Below are 19,557 nucleotides of genomic sequence, written 5' to 3'. Positions count from 1 at the left end.
TGCTTATCTAATCCATGCAGTCCATCCATATTGCAGAAAATTTCATTTTATTCATTAAATTAACATATTTTCAACTCTTAAAAAAATCACAGAGTTGGTCTCTTTCAAACCAATAAAAAAAAGCTAAATTTAGATTATGGATCTAGCAAACAAAAATGCCTTGAGCCATTATCCTTTGGGCTTTCGTAATCATGTAACATGCGTGAAAATGGATGGATGGATGGATGTTTTTTCTTTGTTCCACAATGTCAAAACGTTACTGGAATTGGTGTTTGTATGTTTGTATGTTTTAATAAAGTCTAAAATCCTCCCCCTGAAACAAATAGTTTTTTAAAGTGATATATAAATAGGGTTGAAATATATCTCTCAAAGAGCGCTAAAACGTTGTCAAGAGGCTCTGTACCTTTTCCCCATTAGAGATTGGCATTTTGTAACATAATTGAACTGAAATAGAAAATAGACTGACATACCTTATGATCATTTTGACCACCTTCGTCATTATCTTGTGAAACCACATCTGTAACATCAGTAGTTTGACAGTATCAGTTTACTTATGAGTCTCCAGGTTTGTGCTTGTTTCCTGGCAAGTAGGCTCTTTTTAGATGACTGGGTTTCTATTTACTGCCAGTGATTTAATCAGTCAAGAAATGAGAGACCCATTAGTTCAGCTGAGAGAGAAGCAGGAAACCTAGGTGGCTTAACGAGTTAGTCTGTACTGAGAGGTTCGTAGTACGCGTAAAGGATGGCAGAGTCCTTGCGCTGAAATATTCCCAGGGCACACATGTGAATAGTTAAAGCATCTTGTATGTGTCAGGGGATGTTACTTACATTTTATATATATATTTATATTATATATTTATATACTATATTTTAATAGCAACTACCTATGGTGACGTTACCTTTTAGAAGCATGCAAACAAGGCAAGTATACAGCTCTAATTTTAACATAGAAATATGAAAATCTATCATTACTTGTCCCTTGAAAAAGTGTAAGCATCCATTTTTCATGCCAAAATGTTTTTAGTCCAAATGGACATTGCAATCATCAAGACTTTGTCATATTATGTGGACTAAATTAATACTGTAATACAAAATAATAATTGCAATACTTTGATGAAAATGAAAATACAATGTAGTTTCCCAGTATGCTGATCTGATTTTATTTATTTTTGCATGGTTTCGCAAGGCAGAATTTGAGGTGAGTATAATGAGTTACAAACTTGTTTATTTTAGCTGATATTCCAGAACTGTACATTTGAAGCTTCCATATTTATTTATTTAAATTTTTGGGGTGGCCATATGCACCCACATTATGTAAAGATTGTCAAATCTATGTGGACTAAACAAGGCATTTTTTTTAACATTTCAAAGTTATTGTAAATAAAAAAAATAATAGAGAAGCTTACAAAGTTTAAAAAAAATAGTGTGTGCTTTTTGTGCAATTTAAGTGACAAATACCAACAATTCTGGGACACTGTTTGGTCCCTACAGTTAGTTTTTCAAGGTTCCATTGTACATTGTTTTTACTACACCAGTAGAACTAAGTGGGAATTTAGTAACATTCACAGCTTGAACAATCTCAATATGTTTATTCTTGGACCACTACCTCACTAGCCTGGAGACTTAGTGGTGATCTGATTTCAATAGTCTCCAGTCTCCGTCTCCGGACTTCTCCTGTAGTCTCCTGCAGACATGCTGGGTTACCAAGGCGCCGTGGTGAAATCCAATGTGAATTGGAGATTCCTATATGTGGTCACTATATAGAAAACCTTATTTATATCTTAATGTCACAAAGCTGCTGTCAGTCGTCACCAAAATATATGTGGACATCTCTACTAATGGCTAGGTCACCCTCTGAAAACATCACAATGATTGCCCCAATATTTTGGATATATGGAGGTTAAATTATTTTCCTCATTTGATGACTGGATACACATGCACATACACATTTACTTGAACTTTTCAACCTTTCTCCGCATTTCAGACTTCAAACATAAAGATATAAAATTCAGTTTTTTTAGTCAAGAATCAACAAGTGGGACACATTCGTGAAGTGGAACAAAATTTATTGGATGTTTTATACTTTTTTAACAAATAAAAAACTCAAAAGTGGGGCGTGCAAAATTATTCGGCCCCTTTTACATTCAGTGCAGCGAACTTCCTGCAGAAGTTGAGTGAGCATCTCTGAACGATCCAATGTTTATGATGATGCTAAATACAATCCACCTGTGTGCAATCAAGTTTCCGTATAAATGTACCTGCTCTGTGATAGTTTCAGGGTTTTGTTCAAAATGCAGATATCATCATGAAGACCAAGGAACATACCAGGCAGGTCCAAAATACTATTGTGGAGAAGTTTAAAGCCGCATTTGGATACAGAAAGATTTCAAAAGCTTTAAACATCTCAAAGACCACTGTGCAAGCAATCATATTGAAGTAGAAGGAGTATCAGACCACTGCAAATCTACCAAGACCCGGCCGTCCCTCTAAACTTTCACCTCGAACAAGTAGAAGACTGCTCAGAGATTCAGCCAAGAGGCCCATGATCACTCTGTATGAACTGCAGAGATCTACAGCTGAGGGACAACAATCAGTCGTACACTTCACAAATCTAGCCTTTCTGGAAGAGTGGCAAGAAGAAAGTCATCTCTAAAAGATATTCCATAAAAAGTCTCCTTTAAAGTTTGCCACAAGCCACCTGGGAGACACCAAACGTGGAAGAAGGTGTTCTGGTCAGATGAAACCAAAATCTAAATTTTTGGCCACAATGCAAAACGATGTTTGGCGTAAAAGCAACACAACTCATCACCCTGAACACACCATCCCCACTGTGGCCCTGGTTGTGGCAGCCTCATGGTTTGGGCCTGATTTTTCAGCAGGGACAGGGAAGATGGTGAAAATTGATGGGAAGATGAATAGAGCCAAATACAGGGCCAGAAAACCTGTTGGAGTCTGCAAAAAACCCGAGACTGGGACGGAGATTTATCTTTCCACAGGACAGTGATCCAAAACATAAAGCCAAATCTACAATGGAATGGTTCACAACTAAATGTATCCAGGTGTTAGAATGGCCAAGTCAAAGTCCAGACCTGAATCCAATTGAGAATCTGTGGGCAGAGCTGAAGACTGGTGTTCACAAACGCTTTCCATCCAACCTCACTGAGCTCAAGCTGTTTTTAAAGGAAGAATGGGCAAGAATTCCAGTCTTTCGATGTGCAAAATTGATAGAGACACACCCTAAGCGACTTAGAGCTGTAATTGCAGCAAAGGTGGCGCTACAAAGTATTAATGCAAGGGGGCCGAATAATATTGCACACCCCACTTTTCAGGTTTTTATTTGTTAAATTTTTTTTTAAATATCCCAAAAATTTCATTCCATTTCATGAGTCTGTCCCATGTTGTTGATACTTGACAAAAAAATTAAATTTTATATCTTTATGTTTGAAGCCTGAAATGTGGTGAAAGATTGAAAAGTTCAAGAGGGCCGAATACTTTCCCACTTTTCAGGTTTTTTTTTGTTAAAAAAAGTTCAAAACATCCAATAAAGTTCATTCTACTTCATGATTGTGTCCGACTTGTTGTTGATTCTTGACAAAAAAAACGTAATTTTATACCTTTATGTTTGAAGCCTGAAATGTGGCGAAAGGTTGAAAAGTTCAAGGGGCCGAATACTTTCACAAGGCACTGTACATGCTACACACACACACACACACACACACACACACACACACACACACACACACACACACGTACTTAATGCAAGGGGGCCGAATAATATTGCACACCCCACTTTTCAGGTTTTTATTTGTTAAATTTTTTTTAAAATATCCCAAAAATTTCATTCCATTTCATGAGTGTGTCCCATGTTGTTGATTCTTGACAAAAAAAACGTAATTTTATACCTTTATGTTTGAAGCCTGAAATGTGGCGAAAGGTTGAAAAGTTCAAGGGGCCGAATACTTTCACAAGGCACTGTACATGCTACACACACACACACACCACACACACACACACACGTACTTAATGCAAGGGGGCCGAATAATATTGCACAGCCCACTTTTCAGGTTTTTATTTGTTAAATTTTTTTTAAAATATCCCAAAAATTTCATTCCATTTCATGAGTGTGTCCCATGTTGTTGATTCTTGACAAAAAAAACGTAATTTTATACCTTTATGTTTGAAGCCTGAAATGTGGCGAAAGGTTGAAAAGTTCAAGAGGGCCGAATACTTTCCCACTTTTCAGGTTTTTTTTGTTAAAAAAAGTTCAAAACATCCAATAAAGTTCATTCTACTTCATGATTGTGTCCGACTTGTTGTTGATTCTTGACAAAAAAAACGTAATTTTATACCTTTATGTTTGAAGCCTGAAATGTGGCGAAAGGTTGAAAAGTTCAAGGGGCCGAATACTTTCACAAGGCATTGTACATGCTACACACACACACACACACAACACACACACACACACACACACACACACACACACACACGTACTTACAGTGGTCCTTCGTTTTTTTGTGGGGGTGAAGTGTCGTAGTCACCCCTCCATGATATGACTGCGTAATTCTCCAGTAGCTTCTCCATTTTTTTTATCTGTGGCCTTTGCTTTATAATGTTAGTCACTCCACGGGCAACACTAGCTGCATTTTATTACATTTTTATTGTTTAGGATAGTCGACTTAGCCACACGATGCTTACTAGCAAGAGCTGTAACGATCACACACTACATATCCATATTTAGATCCACTGTGGTTTGGGCCCATGACAAAGAAAATTCTAGAAAAACACAACAAATTGTTTTAAGAACCACTCATGAAGGTGGATGATCACGCTATGAGCATGCACCAGCATGCCCATGGGCACGCACTGGCCAGTGTATAAGTGACTGCTTGATTCAAAGTGGGCAGTGGTTCGTCTCGGCACCGCCTGGTGTGCATTCGGGATCATTCGGCTTCAGTCGGGTACGTGGTCAACATGCCCGTGTGTTAGGACACAGAGAATTGGGTCAAAAACAGGAATTTTTTATGCAGATTTTTTTGGTTGAACACCAATTTTTACAACAACTGAGACATTCAAACGCTGAGGTTCCACTGTAATGTTTTGGTCTCCCGGTGCCCAGAGTTGCTATGACTGATCAGTCCCTCTGCTTCTCCCCAATTTGGGGTGGTCATTTTTCCACTATAAAATCAGATGTGGTCCTGAGAAATCACTCGTTTGTGTCCATCATCTGTAATGAATGCATATCATGTAGTGCAAGGTTTCTGATAATGTTGTTTTTTTTCTATATTGCTAGTTCTTCTCCAAAGAAGGTAGGTCAGTGTTGTTGTGTTTTTTTTTTTTTTTGCTTGCTAACAACCCTATTATTATCTAGTACATAAACAGACTGACAAACAAATACACACACAAGCAACCCGTGTGGGATATTTTTGTGATGTGCTGTACAATGTGCCGTGTGGCTAGGTGCCATTTTGGCACCTTTGTCTCCATGCTAGGGTGAGCAGATTTTTGTAAATTGACACCCTCTTCTTCAGATGGCATGTCATAGGAAGGAGGATTTTGCATGTTTGTGAATTTTAGAGCTGCTTTGTTTACATCACTCCTGAGTTGAGGTTAGTAATACGAATCTACTCTGACCTAAAAATTGTCATTTAAATACTGCCCTCATCTTTTTCACTCTTATTTTACATGTGACCTTTCACTTATATCAAGTAAACTCTGAACTCTGTGTTGGTATTAGTATGTGACTGAGCTGCAGTCTCAGACAGCTGGTTGTAAAAAGGCTGACTTATAACCTCGCTACCGTGGAACTCAGATCACAGTGGCTTTGTAAAAGCATCTCACTCTGTAGATGGACAGGTCAACAACAGCGTTTGCCCATCTAATATTCTATTAGTATCAATGTCAAGACACATTTAAATGTGCAAACCCTAATCCCTCTCTGAGATTATTATTTTCAGATGGAAACAAGTAAGTGGTATGGTGGGGATGGTAATGTAAGCAGTATCTTTTGGATGGCCTTCTCTCGTGCTGGGAGTGGAGACGACAGCCATTACTCATTGTGCAGTAATGTGAAGAATGTATTCTTGGCTCCTGTCTTCCAATCAGTCACTATAGAAAGGTTTGCAGGTCAAAAAAAGTGGTAGCGAGTCTGCAGGGTGTCTGCACCATTGCTATTTACCAGGGAGGGGGTGATAATTTAAACTGGAGAGGTCACATGTTTACCCCATTGAGCTTGACTGACCTTGCCATTTGTTGGGGTTTAAGAAGCATGAGACCACTGACAGTGAAAAGAAGCCGGGAAAGGGAGAGGCTTTCTTAATAAGCAGCTTACTTCGAGTGTAGGCAGACAGACTGAAAGCAGTCCAGAGAAGAGTAAAGAGACTTTCCAATGGAATACAGAGTCAGGCAACTCATGTAAGATTTAGATGAGTGTAGCGGAAGACATTTGGTCGAGTTGAGAAGAAGCCAAGCTGAGCTGACTTTCCCCCCCGAGGAGGAGTTGCAGTTGCCGGCCAGGGCAGGTCCCAAGGCTGGCAGGGGCTGGCCCTACTGCTTCTCCACCTCAGTTCCTTTCCTCCTCTTCCACTCTTCCTTATCCTCCCTTAAAGAATCGACTGCTGGGCAGTGTTGAACTTACAGGTAGACCCTGTCAGGAACCCAGAAATGCTTGAATATTCCTCAAATGAAGAAAACTCCAGAGGATGAGCCTTTTATAAGAGGACCTCCGTTGCAATTGTTTGGTTTGTTATTTTGCACTCACTGGTTGAGTGCATTGAGATTTTTATACTTTTTCCCCCTTTTTTTTTTTTTTTTAAACTGTAACGCTGGCGACCTTTTCGGTAGCGCGGTGCAAGGACCAGCTCCACTCACCCAAGATGAGCCGCTGGCTGAAATGCACCTCCATGCACTTTGTAGGTATTTCTTTCTTAAAACAACTTATAATTGCTGCCTTGTTTTGTTTCATTCCTCTTTAAGAATAACTGTGATTTCATTATTTGATGCCGTATGGCAAAATTAGTGTTTTTGTTGCTTGTTGGCAACCAAATTCAGCACACTTTTTTTTTTTCATAAAATAATTATGATCAAGTTCACAGTTCCTAATCTCTGATCATTTACACTGTTGAATTATATTCCGAACAGTAATTCTCACAGACTATCTGACAGTTTTTTGTTGTCATTGTCAGAACACAGACTGGAATAAATACGATGATCGGCTGATGAAGGCAGTGGAACGTGGGGAAGTGGACAAGGCGGCTGCTGTTTTAAGCAAGAAGGGTATCATCCCAACCAAACTTGATGTGGAGGGACGCTCTGCGTAAGTAAACAGATGTGCACACTTCCATCATCAAAACAAACTCACACCTAATCAGTGTGCTGGCATACGGAAATAGGTGCTTTACAAATAACTTTCAGTGTTCAATACCAATACAGTCAGTGTAACTTTTTACCTCTCTCTTTAATATACTAGGATTTATTTAAAACCTGTTTTCTCTGCTCTTAGCGCCTTACACAGAAATAGTTTTATACCATTCGTCTCCTCAAGGCCTTTTTTCCGTCCTAAAATTTGCCACGTAATTCTCAGCTATTGACGACATTTCACACTTAAACATTAAACCTTCTTCAAACTTCCTTTTTTGCATTACTGTTGAACTCTAGTACATCGTGTCATATATATCCAACACGTCCCTTTAAATGGCCATTTGCCTCTTGAGGTCAGTCTAAGAGTTGCTCTAAAGAATATTTGTGGCCTCTTGAGGCTGGACCACACGGACCATGGGCTGTTTAGATAGTTCTCACAGGAAATGACTGGCCAGAAATTCAGATTTGAATGTGTTGTGGTGTTCACTACATCAAGTCAGACAGAGGTTTTGACTCAGATGGAATCTATTATTGGGATCTGTTGACATTGTGAATGACCATACTTTACATGGTTACTTTTTTTTTTTAGCAGACTTCCAGTTTTCTGCAAAGAAAGCCAGAAGAACTTCAGCTCCATGTTTCATGCAATGGAACGAAATCAATTTCATCCAGAAAATATGGCAATCCCTGGCCTTTTTCACGTATATTGTGAAAAACACTTAAATAGTTTATCACTTTAGGACTGCTAATCCTAAAACACTTTCCATCTGTCCATGCAAAATGATTTTCCAGCACGATTCCACAAAACACCGCAATCTTTACAGTAGTATGTTTTTGTTAAATTTCTCCTTGTAATGTGCTGGAATTCATTGGGACTACCTTGGCTGCTGGATTAACATCTAAGAGAAGATATCATCCTGTTTCTTGGTCTGCCCCCCAATATAAAAACAAAACTGCTACTCAGCAACTCTATATTTAGATCAGTATGCCACACACAAACATACATGTCTATGGCATTCTGGCTGCTGCAAAAGCCAGGAAAGAATGTAGAATGGTGACTGGTCGTTAATAATGACTTTTCTGGGTGGGAAACTAATTACAAATTGCTATCCTATCAATTAAATTTTCATAGTGCAGGGTTAGCATTGTGTAGAAGTAGTGAATTTAGTTGTCCAGTTAAATCTTCTTATTCTTTTTGTTTTGGCTTTTCCCGTTAGGGGTCGCCACAGCATGTCATCTTTTTTCATCTTAGCCCATCTCTGCATCTTTCTCTCTAACACCTACTGTCCTCATGTCCTCCCTCACAGCTTCCATCAATCTTTTCTTTGGTCTTCCTCTTGCTCTTTTGCCTGGCAGCTCCATCCTCAGCACCCTTCTACTAACATACTCACTCTTTCGCCACTGAACATGTCCAAACCATCAAAGTCTGCGTTCTCTAACCTTGTCTCCAAAATATCCACCTTTGGCTGTCCCTCTAATGAGTTAAATTCTAATCCTATCCAACCTGTTCACACCAAGCGAGAACCTCAGCATCTTCATTTCTGCCCCCTCCAGTTCCACTTCCTGTTGTATCTTCAGAGCCATCGTCTCTAATCCGTACATCATGGCCGGCCTCACTACTGTTTTATAAACTTTGCCCTACATCCTGGCAGATACTCTTCTGTCACATAGAACACCAGACACCTTCCGCCACTGTTCCACCCCGCTTGGACTCGTTTCTACACTTTCTTACCACACTCTCCATTGCGCCGTATTGTTGACTCCAAGTATTTGAAGTCGTCTAGTTAAAAAAATGGCTAAATAAATAATACATTAATAATAATAATTATTATTATTACTAATAAATAATACAGGAAATTAATGCCTACCATGGCGTTAGCTGGCTAATTTCCCACACCCGCTTTAAAAGGTGCAGATTTGATCTCATGCTGCTAATATCGGTTTTGACAGCACTTGAGATGCTCACTCATTCAACCTCATACCTAAATCCCAGTGGCCCCCTTATTACTGAGGATTAGCAGTCAGTTATTTTTTCATTTGAATATATGCCAGTGTAGTCATTGAAGTTAACATCGAATTAAAGACTCGAGGCCATATTCAGCCAGTGTAGTTGAGTCAGAAAAGTGTGCAGGTGCACTAAAATCTGTCATTTCCCTCCCCTCATGCCAGATACGCACGATGGGTGGAGCAACCCTAGATTGTAGGCGTTCTTTGAAATATCTGGCCCTGCGTGCAAACAGAGTGCATTTCTTGGTGGACTTAAACACTTTTCCTCTTACGTGTTTCAGAGGGTGTATGAAGTCCAGTGGTCTGTGAAGGTGAATCATCATGTTATATATTACATATGGATTTAGGTAACGGTCCGGCGACGGCTGACTCGTTTTGACAATTTTCGACACACCTGGCTGATGTCACTCATCCCAGACGAAAAAAAAATGTGGTCCGATTTCCTACATTTTCCTACATTACAACTAGGGTCGGTAGGTTTTTTTTTTTTTTTTTTTGCAAATATATTTTTACTCCGTCTCCAGCACTTGGTGCTGCCATTTTCCTTTTCAGTTCTCGTTGATCCAGACTCTCTCGTGCATAACAAAATCAAAATTTATGAAGGTTTGGTCCAACAAATATGTTAAAAATCGGACATTGAAAAACATGAAAACGTAACTTGACTTCATATGGTGCAGTTACACTAACTCACACTCATGAACACATGCGTATACGTACTCACAACGATCTGGCAACAAGTGGCATGAAAAACAAGGCTTAAATGCACAATGTAATCAGTATCCACGAGGAACTGGCACACGGCCACGCCGTCCCCCGCCGCGGCTGGTGTCAAACACCCGACGTAACGATGCTACTGCGAGTGCGTGCGCGTGGCCTTGGAGAACCACGCCCCTTACATATTTATTACGTGGTGTGAAACTGTTAGGGTTGGCGGGAATTTTTTCGAGTCAGTTGGGAAATCGGAACTGCAAGCCTTTATTTATTTATTTTTTTTACATCTCACCGGCATTTGCTGATTGCCTCACTGCCTACTTTTTAAAGGTAGGGAGAGGTACATAACGTACGTAATGTGGTCCTACCTTAACAACATATATGCCACACTTGTAAGAGGCTTACTACGCAAAGGTGTCAAATGCAGAGACTGAACAAAACATGAGTTGATCAAAGAGGCATTATGAGTTGACCGTTTCAGTGTTTTAGCCATGATATTTAATAGTTAAAAATAACGTATAATAATACCTATAATATGGTGTCTTTCTTATGGTAGAGTCATCAATACTGACCTTAACTGAGGCCAACGAGGCCTGCAGGTCTTCAGATGTTGTTTGAGGTTCTTTTGTGAGCTCCTGAATGAGTCGTCGTCGCACTCTTAGAGTAATTTTAGTTGGATATCCACTACTGGGTGGGTTTGCCACTGTCCTCAGTTTTCTCCATTTGTGGATAATTACTCTGACTGTGGTTCGCTGGAGCCCCAAAGCCTTGGAAATTGCTTTGTAACCTTTTCCATGATGGATTTCAATTACTTTCTCACAGAGGGTCAGAAAGCTTTTGATTTTTTTTTTCCTTAATAAATTGAATTTTCATTTGAAAACTGCATTTTGTATTTGTATTGGGTTGTCTCTGAGTGATATTAAATTTGGTTTGATGATTTGAAACTTTGGTGTGTGATATGCAAGAAAAAAAAAGAAATCAGTAGTGGGGGCAAATATGTTTTCACAGCACTTTTTGCTTGGGGGAGCAACATTTTAGTAGTTAAGGTTACTGAGCATTGCATGTTTATCCAATTAGTTCTACTTTTGTCCCCTCTCAATACATTTTTTTGACATTTGATAAATCAGAGCTTTGTGGGAACCATGTGAAGGTAATATCGGGGTTAAATAATTAAACGTAGTACCCATTAGACATGTTCTATGTTTATGTCCATACCGTGTAAGCGAAGGAGGTTCTTAGACCTTAAGACCGGTTTAGGTACAGTTTTTAGTCTGTTTAAACCCGCCTCTGTCCACAATCTAAAAATAGTCACCATATCATATACACTGTCAAGCTTAAAGATGCCCAAATAGCAATTGGGATGATGAAATAACTACTGAATATTACGCAGTTTTGAATCCCAGAATTATTTTTAGCCTTTTTACGTGGGAGGGTTGCTGGATAGGATCATCCATCCGTTTTAAACTTTTATATATATCTTTATGTACAGTTATTAACATTCTAAGCAGCACTCTTAACATTCTTCTGAGGAGTCAAATGACTCCGATCCCTCCTCCCCAAACTAGTTTTTGCTTCTGAGGTATTTACTGTGAGGTGGGGACCCTCCAGTACTCCCCCAAGAACTACCCTATGTCGACCATCATCACTGCTTTTAATACTCACATGGGTGTTGAGGTGACAGTCATGCTGTCGCCTTGGCAGATACCTTGGGGATAGTGTATAAACAGATTCATGTGACGAGATGTCTTACGGACTGAGGTCAGTTTACACACAAACCAATGCTTTGCAGAGAGGCCAGTGTTCACTTTGGTGGGTTCAATAATTTGTCGAGGGTCACAAATCTTTACAAACCAAAGTGATGAAGAAAGACATGAAAGACTTGTGGATTTTCCAATAAAATGGCCTCAGTATTATTTTGGAATCTTGTAATCTACCACAATATTTTTTCCACAAAATGCGAACAATTGAAAACAATAAGTGTTACAGATAAACTAAAGGACAATGTACAGATTGTACTTCACACATTGAAAATGACAGTTGTCAGGTCTTCTTCCTTGTTTCCATGGCTTTGTGAGAGATCATATCTTCCTATATCTCCAAGGTTTCATCTGGCTGCAACACGAGGACACTTGGACTGTCTCAATCTCATCCTGTCACACAGTGCTGATGTCACTGCAACTGATGCCACTGGTGAGTCCTTGCTCAGTGAGACCGTTACACTACTTCTGTGCAGTTTTTTTTGTAACTGACGGACAGCTAAAGAATCATTTGGTTTGCACCTTTGAGATGTGCGATATTTTACAATTCATTACAAAGATCTGTCTCATTACATAGTATATTACTAAACTTTTACTAGACTCCCTCGACGTTCACAATCTGCCAAGGGGGTCAATTGCTGTTGTACTGCGTGGCATTCAGTCCAGGACCTCTTCTGGACTGATGTGTATGTCGGCTTTCCAGAGGGTTAATGTGACCCTCTTGATCCTGTACTGGCTCTTTAGTGACTCCAGTATATCATAAAACTTTTTTTCACTTTCAACCTTCTCAGTTATCTACTGTGACAGTTCACAAACAAACAAGCATGGAGTATAGCGCTCCAAAATATTACTAAAACTCATAAAGGTTCCTCTCCTTATTTTCCTCCATTTCACATCATGCAACACCAAATTGACAAGGGGAAGGTCTGCTCTTATTTTACATTTTATTTCGATTAAACACATTACAGCAGAACTTTGGGTTCTGAAATTATTAGGTTCTTTCTTATTTAAAATACAAAGCTATCATTTGTGCACTGTATCTTTGGTTTTATCCTTGATGAGGGTGTGCCAAGGTGGAATTTTAACTCTACGCACAGTCTAATCCTGCACTATTTGATTGATTGAATTAAAAAAAAATCTAACACATAACTTTAGCTATCTCAACTTTCTTGTATACTACTTAGCCACATGATTGTGAATTTGTTGAACTGACAGCAGGGATGCATTCCTGTTAATGGGTAGGAGAATTTTATCGATAAGAACTTTAACTTTCTTTGGGTTCAATTTGTTTACCATTGTCAGCTCGTTCCTTTTCTGTCTTTGGCGTTCTCCCCCAACAAAGTACCTATCTCAATTCCCATCTTATATCTGCGTACAATTCTAACTGCAGGGTTCGCACGCGGCCCTAAAAGTCCCTAAAAACACCTAAATTTTCGAAGGTTCATTTAGGGGCTCCTAAAAGTCCTTAAAATCCGCGAAAACCGGTCAAGCCCCTAAAAAGGCCTTAAATTAAAAAAATATCAAAGGGAGGACCTCTACTGCCAAAATTCTCCCTAAAAAATAACTTAATCTTTTATGTAAAAAAAAATAGCGATCCGTCTGGAGTCCAAATCAGCTGGAAATTGTCAACGGAAGTCACCGTGTTGACAACTAGTCGCCATCTTGTCAATATTCCATTGTTTGTTTCCGTGAGTAGGCATTTCACTTCGTCTTCGTTACGACGTAGCGTAGTTCTTTCATCGATCCAACTTGTATCACGGGGAAGTGCATTTTTCAAGAAGCTTGGGTTGAAAGTAAGGAGTTTGGGAGCTGGGTTCGTCGAGATCCAAAAAACAGGAGACACGCTGATTTGGCGAAGACTCTCATCTTCCGTTGGTATGAATCTGTTTCTAAAATATCAAGATCGTGAAGCAGCAACTTCAGGCAGTGGTACTAGCAGTGCATGTGCACTAGGGATCGCAAAAAAACGCTTACTTTCATAACCGTTTTAACCGAACAGCTATACCAAAAAAACGATTAACCGGTTTTAAAACCGGTACCATTGTGGTGTTTACATAATTCACCCGCAGGACCTCGAGTTGGGGTGGAGGGTTCCGCACCGACTGTTTTTGTTGTTGCTCTTCCGGAGTGACGAGTTCACAGAGTTCCCCCCGTTATGCGAGTAGTGTTTTGATGTCTGCCAATAAAACAAGTTTTGTTCCTGTGTCCGACACTCCGCCTCCGACTCCTTTTCTCCAGCGCTACACCATCGATCGTTAATTTGCTCCGCGGTAATGGGGTAGTTTGTATACAATATTGACAAACAAGCTTGTTGAATGTGGCTTTCAACAACGCACTCGTGTAAGTTACATTTTTGTTATTTTTTTGTAAAAATGTTTTAATGTTGACATTCTTCTTTCGGACTTTCAGAAAGGGCATGAAAGTATACCGAGCGTTTCCTCGATGCCATGTTTGATGTTTCTTTGATTTAACTGAATGTTCTTTTGAGTCAAATTTACTGTAACAGCGAAACTTGAAAAAAGTGGAAATGATGTTGAAAAAATAGGGCAATGTGGAGTACCGGAACCGGAAGAAATGAGTGGAAATTTTAACCGATTTCGAAAGTCCGATTATGGTTTCGGTTTTAAAAAAACGAAAACCGGTTATAACCGGTTATTTGTAACCGGTTGCAATCCCTAATCCCTTTTTTTGCTTACTCTTGATTTCCCACGATGGCCCTAAATTTTTCGTGCCGGCCCTAAATTTTTTCCGTGTCAGCCCTAAATTTTTCGTGTCAGCCCCTAAGAATGCCCCTAAAAAGCCCCTAAATTTTTTTGGTCAGACTGAGTATGAACCCTGGAACTGCTTTCAAATGACTTGTGCTGAATGTTACGCTTGAGGTAGTCCAGCTTCGATTCTGTCCACACATTTTATTCCTTAAACTCGATTTCTACTTTGACTTTAAAACCTTTTTCAGAGCAGACCTTTCTTCCTCGATGAAGAGAAAATCTCGTCCAGTTTCACCACTTTTTCTCCAATTTGCACATACTCTGACAGTGTTTCCATCTTAAAATAACAGCATTTCTTTTTTTACTTATTTACTTTCGCCGTTATTATCGAGGCTAAACATAAGAGGCGTGTCTATCTCGTCTTCGCTCTACATTGCTTTGCTCATACTGTCATCAGCAAGCGGGACGGGACAATACTATTAGTCTACAACAGATTTCCACCTTGGAGCAGATAACTGCCTTTCAGCTTCCAGTCAGCGTTATTCATAGTGAATTAATGTTTTGCAGCGCGTGTGGAAGTGCAATATTTGTCCATACTAAGACTGTTCACTAACTGAAAATAATGCATAATTACAGGTATGTTTTATTTGAAAACAATGTACACAACCCAAATTGTCTATAGACGGTCGCTTGTAACCCGGGGTTCCACTGTATAACTGTGAATTAAAGAAATGACTGCAGCTTTGAAAATATTTTAAGGGTATTTCTACTACTACTATTTCTACTTTTCCTGATGGTTTAACATTGTTTCCCTTTCTCTGATTTCACACTTTTAGGTAAAAATGCTCTTCATCTGGCTTCCAGAAATGGACATTCGCTGTGTGTGCAAAAACTCCTTCAGGTAGTATGAATTTGGTATTCTTCTGTCCTCATCTCTATAATCTTTTTGCAAAATAAGTTTTTTTGACAGCCCACTCCTTTTCCAATTGACGTTCTCTCACTAAGTCACTTAAATAGGTCCAACTACACAATCCAAAATGATCACCACACGACCCTTAAGATTTTGACTGATACTGCCAGAGCCCAGAGTTATTGCTAATAATTAACGATACGTAGAGGCCCATCACGACGATAAAATCTTCAAAACGAGCCACAGTATCTTTCCCCAAATTATCAAGATATTATTGATTTTAATTGCTACAAGTAAGGGGGCGGGGTCGCCGTTGCCATTTCTTACTCTTTGAATGCTAGCCGCTTCATCCATTCCACACATCCACCATCCACATACACATGAATTTTAGTCTGTGGTGGATTAATATGTGAGCGCTCTGGCCTGAGGTTTCGGCTAAGCGCTTGGGACCTTCTTTGGATTTGACACAGGAGTTGACGAGACCAGAAAAATACACTTTGCCGCTTCTGCTGTTAAGAATTAACGCTACTTTTACTCCATTACAATGATCTAAATGCTGCTTGATGCATTTATTAATTATTGGTTATTTTTTAAACTATTTTGTGCACGAGCCCACTACTCCGACTTCTGCATTGGATGCTGTTTACGCAAATCCAATTTAACCACAAATGATGTTTAAAGGGCTACTCACACCTAAAACATAAAATTTAGTATGTTTTTAACCAAAAATAATCATCCGGAATGGACCTGTCTGTTTTTTCATAGCAAGTCAGAATGTTGCCGTATATCATTTTTTCCTCTCCTGCCAGGAAAAGTCTCTCTGTGATTTTGTGTTGAGGAAGAACTTGGAAGTGACGTTTTTTGCAGTAACGGTGTTGAGTGGTTTATACCTATAGTATCGGCGAGAAATTACTAGATTTTTTTCAGCGTGTTCGGCAAAATGCTGGCTCGTTGTCTTGCTGGATTTTGCTCGAGCATTCGGGAGGATGGATTCACTCTTCACACTTTTCCAAAACACCCGGTTCGTCATTAAAAATGTATTGCACAGGTGTAAAGGACGAGTGCTTTGTGGGTTCTAAATGACAGGGAGGTGTGTATAGAGCTATTACAAAAAATAATAGTTGGGGGAACTAATTTGTCTCACAGTTTATAGCATATGATACGTGATCATTTAGAATAAATTCCCTTGGTCAAACTGACAACATATAACAAAGCACTTGTATTGCAATTAAGAGAATTTAATCACACAGAACATGATACAACACAAAACCATAACAAACTAGAAGTACAAAGACAGTTTAGTAGCGTGTAACACGAGCTAGCTAGGTAACTAGACGTATGTACAGTCACCAAACTTGTCCAAAAAACAACTTCTCTAAAAGCAGCAATAATCAAAAGCTCTGTCTGCGTCCGATGACATAATCCTTCTCTCAGAATGTAACAAAAGAGCCGCGTCATAATAACTTCATAATAACTGCTAAATGTGTCGATGTGCGGGGGCCAGCATTGTTGTTGTTCCCCGGCGTTAGCCCCAACGCAGAGGTGGACCGGGCGGGGTAACCCCGGCCCGGAGGTGGATCGGGCAGGGAGGTGATTTGGCTGCGTGCAGGGAGGAGAAAGAAGCTCCTCCCACCCCACTGGCCACCAGTGTCTGGGCACCCCTGAAGTAGTTATGTCCCAGCCCAGTACGGAACATACACAAGACTTGTAAAAGAGCTCGGAAATAGTACAATTACAGGCATGTCATTTTGAATATTTCATCTGGTTTCTCGTCTGTCTGTCGGGGAGTCTGTTGTTAGGTAGAAGCTATCCGCATATCATCCAAATATGGCTTGAAACGATAGTGTAATATTGCACCCGTCACTTCAATCGATTTTGGAGATGTTCTCTTCTTTAAAATGACCTTCAGTCTCAAAAGGGGCATCAGAAAAATCTCTCTTTTTCATCTCCCATAGGAGGTGGCACAGCTTGTTTTTAGTGGCAACATTACCAGTGTGACGTCTGCAAATGACATTGCAGGCAATATGGCCACCAATGGGATGTCGAGTGAGACTTCAGCAACTTTGGGCATTAATGACACGCTCTCCTGTCATTTTTTTTTCGTATAGACATTGAAGTGAATAATATTATATGTAGTTTTCATAACAATATCTATTTTAGAATGTATATTTGGCTGTCAGTGGTACTTTAAGTCTAGTTCACCAATCAAATGACTAAGTCACATGACCATACACTTCTTCTGTTGGCCTTCCTGAGCATAGGTATTAACACTAGATAAGCTAGCTCAACTGATTGTCGTGCCTAAGTGGTAACCATTTTGGGAAGGTCGTCGTTACCATGAAGGAAACAGGGCACTACTCTTCTTTAAATTTAGATGAACAAAACAACTGGTTTCATATAATGTAGTATTTGTCTGGCACTGTCTGCCCAAACATTGATATTTCACATTCTGCATATCTGACTTTAGTAAACAGCCTCCAATAAATTGGAGATGATGTTTCGTATTGACTGTCCATGGACACAGACGCACACACACTCCCGCCTGACACACACATGCAGCAACATCAGAATTCGCACATAAACATTTTATTTTATTTTATTTTTTAATTGTGGTTAAATAACTGAATTTACCCACTACGGTGGTGCCTCAACTTACGAAATTAATCCATTCTGGAAGTCGTTTCGTCACGTGAAACCTTTGAAATTAGAAACTAATTTTGCATGTAAATAGCCTAATATGTTCCAAGGCCCGGACCCCTCCCCCCACTACCAAAAATAAGCATTCAAAGTATACATAATGTAAAGAATAATACCAAATTATGTTCATTGACATTTAACGTAAGCATTCAAAGTGTACATGATGTAAAGAATGAAAAAAAATTATGTTCATTTACCTTTGGTGTTCAGTGCGTGGTGAGCAAAAAGGCATTGTGGCATCTTCAGAGACGGAGGCATGCACACAACTTAATTCCTCTAAAAATAAATTTCGCAAACTATAAATTCAAAACAAACATTAACATTAACTTTCAATCTTTCCTGAAGTACCAATCCAAGAATGTTTGACTTTGACGGCTTTTAATAATCTTGCGGAAATGTGCAAGGCAAACGTCATCGAAGTGAGGAAACGCCCGACAAGTTAATACTAGTGAAAATTAACCAAAAATTGTGATTAGCCACCATTCATTTATGATTGAAGAAGGGGATGAATTACTATTCCACAAAGGGTCAGGTAACTATTTTTTTCCCTTAATAATCACCTTTGAAAAACAGAATTTCTAGTTAACTTGGGTTATACTTGTCTGACATTTGTTTGTCTGCATGTGTTTGATGAACTTAAACATTAAAGTGGCCAAGCTGCAAAAATATGAATTTGATTTCACTGCACTGTATTTTGTTCCAGTGAGGCTGCAGTATTTTTCAGTCATAGAAATGTGGCCCCCCACCTTCTACCTCCTAAACCTACCTTTCCCACATGGCAGTGATTTAACAGAGGTCATGGCTGTTGATTTCTAGTGTTGACAAGCCTTACAGCCCTCCCGTCCATTTTGGGTGCAGTCAACGTGCCAGACATAGCAGCCTGATGCCAACGATCTTGCTCTCAACCACCACAGTCTAACTTCATCATTGTCGTGTAGGATATCCCCCCCCCCACACACACACACACATGGTCATTTGAGCATGATGCTCATTTTTGGCCCTTGTTACCAGAGAGAAGTGGATTTTTATAGTGCATTTGGGATTAGGCCTACTTCTGACCTGATAGCTGACATAGCAGGACCTCTTCACCACAGTGGAACATTATTTTTTGTGGCGACTAAAGTTGCTGACTGAAATGTCTTTGGCATAATATCATGGTCCCTCTTGACCTAACTTTACATGCTACCTGCCTCACATTTCACTGCCAAACACTCAAAATAGATGCTTTTGGGAAATTCTCTGCAACCACAGGGGAATAACCCAGCTGTTTGAAAATACTGTACAGTGTTCCCCTATTAATTGCGGGGTAACACACCCGTGAATAACAAAAATGCCTGAATAATGCAGTGTTAATATGTATGATATTTATATTGTATGAATATGATTGATTTTTCTTTTCAACCATAAGATG

General features: G+C 39.5%; 1 protein-coding gene across 6 annotated transcripts in view; it reads left to right on the top strand.

Annotated features, from left to right (window-relative positions):
* uacab (uveal autoantigen with coiled-coil domains and ankyrin repeats b) overlaps nt 1-19,557 on the top strand; it is a 76,124-nt gene that overhangs the window by 25,137 nt on the left and 31,430 nt on the right. For 5 of the 6 annotated variants that reach the window (XM_061815405.1, XM_061815410.1, XM_061815407.1 and 2 more), the window contains exons 3-5: nt 7,182-7,312; nt 12,176-12,264; nt 15,376-15,440. In XM_061815405.1, the coding sequence (XP_061671389.1) occupies nt 7,182-7,312; nt 12,176-12,264; nt 15,376-15,440 (285 nt within the window). Of the gene's footprint in view, nt 1-6,840; nt 6,909-7,181; nt 7,313-12,175; nt 12,265-15,375; nt 15,441-19,557 lie in introns of all 6 variants that reach the window. The other variant, XM_061815408.1, reaches the window with a different exon arrangement.

The sequence above is a fragment of the Syngnathoides biaculeatus genome, chromosome 3, assembly GCF_019802595.1.
Source record: "Syngnathoides biaculeatus isolate LvHL_M chromosome 3, ASM1980259v1, whole genome shotgun sequence".
In the NCBI taxonomy this organism is placed as follows: domain Eukaryota; kingdom Metazoa; phylum Chordata; class Actinopteri; order Syngnathiformes; family Syngnathidae; genus Syngnathoides; species Syngnathoides biaculeatus.
The sequence above is the reverse complement of the archived record's forward strand: the minus strand, read 5'-3'. Positions and strand labels throughout refer to the sequence as shown.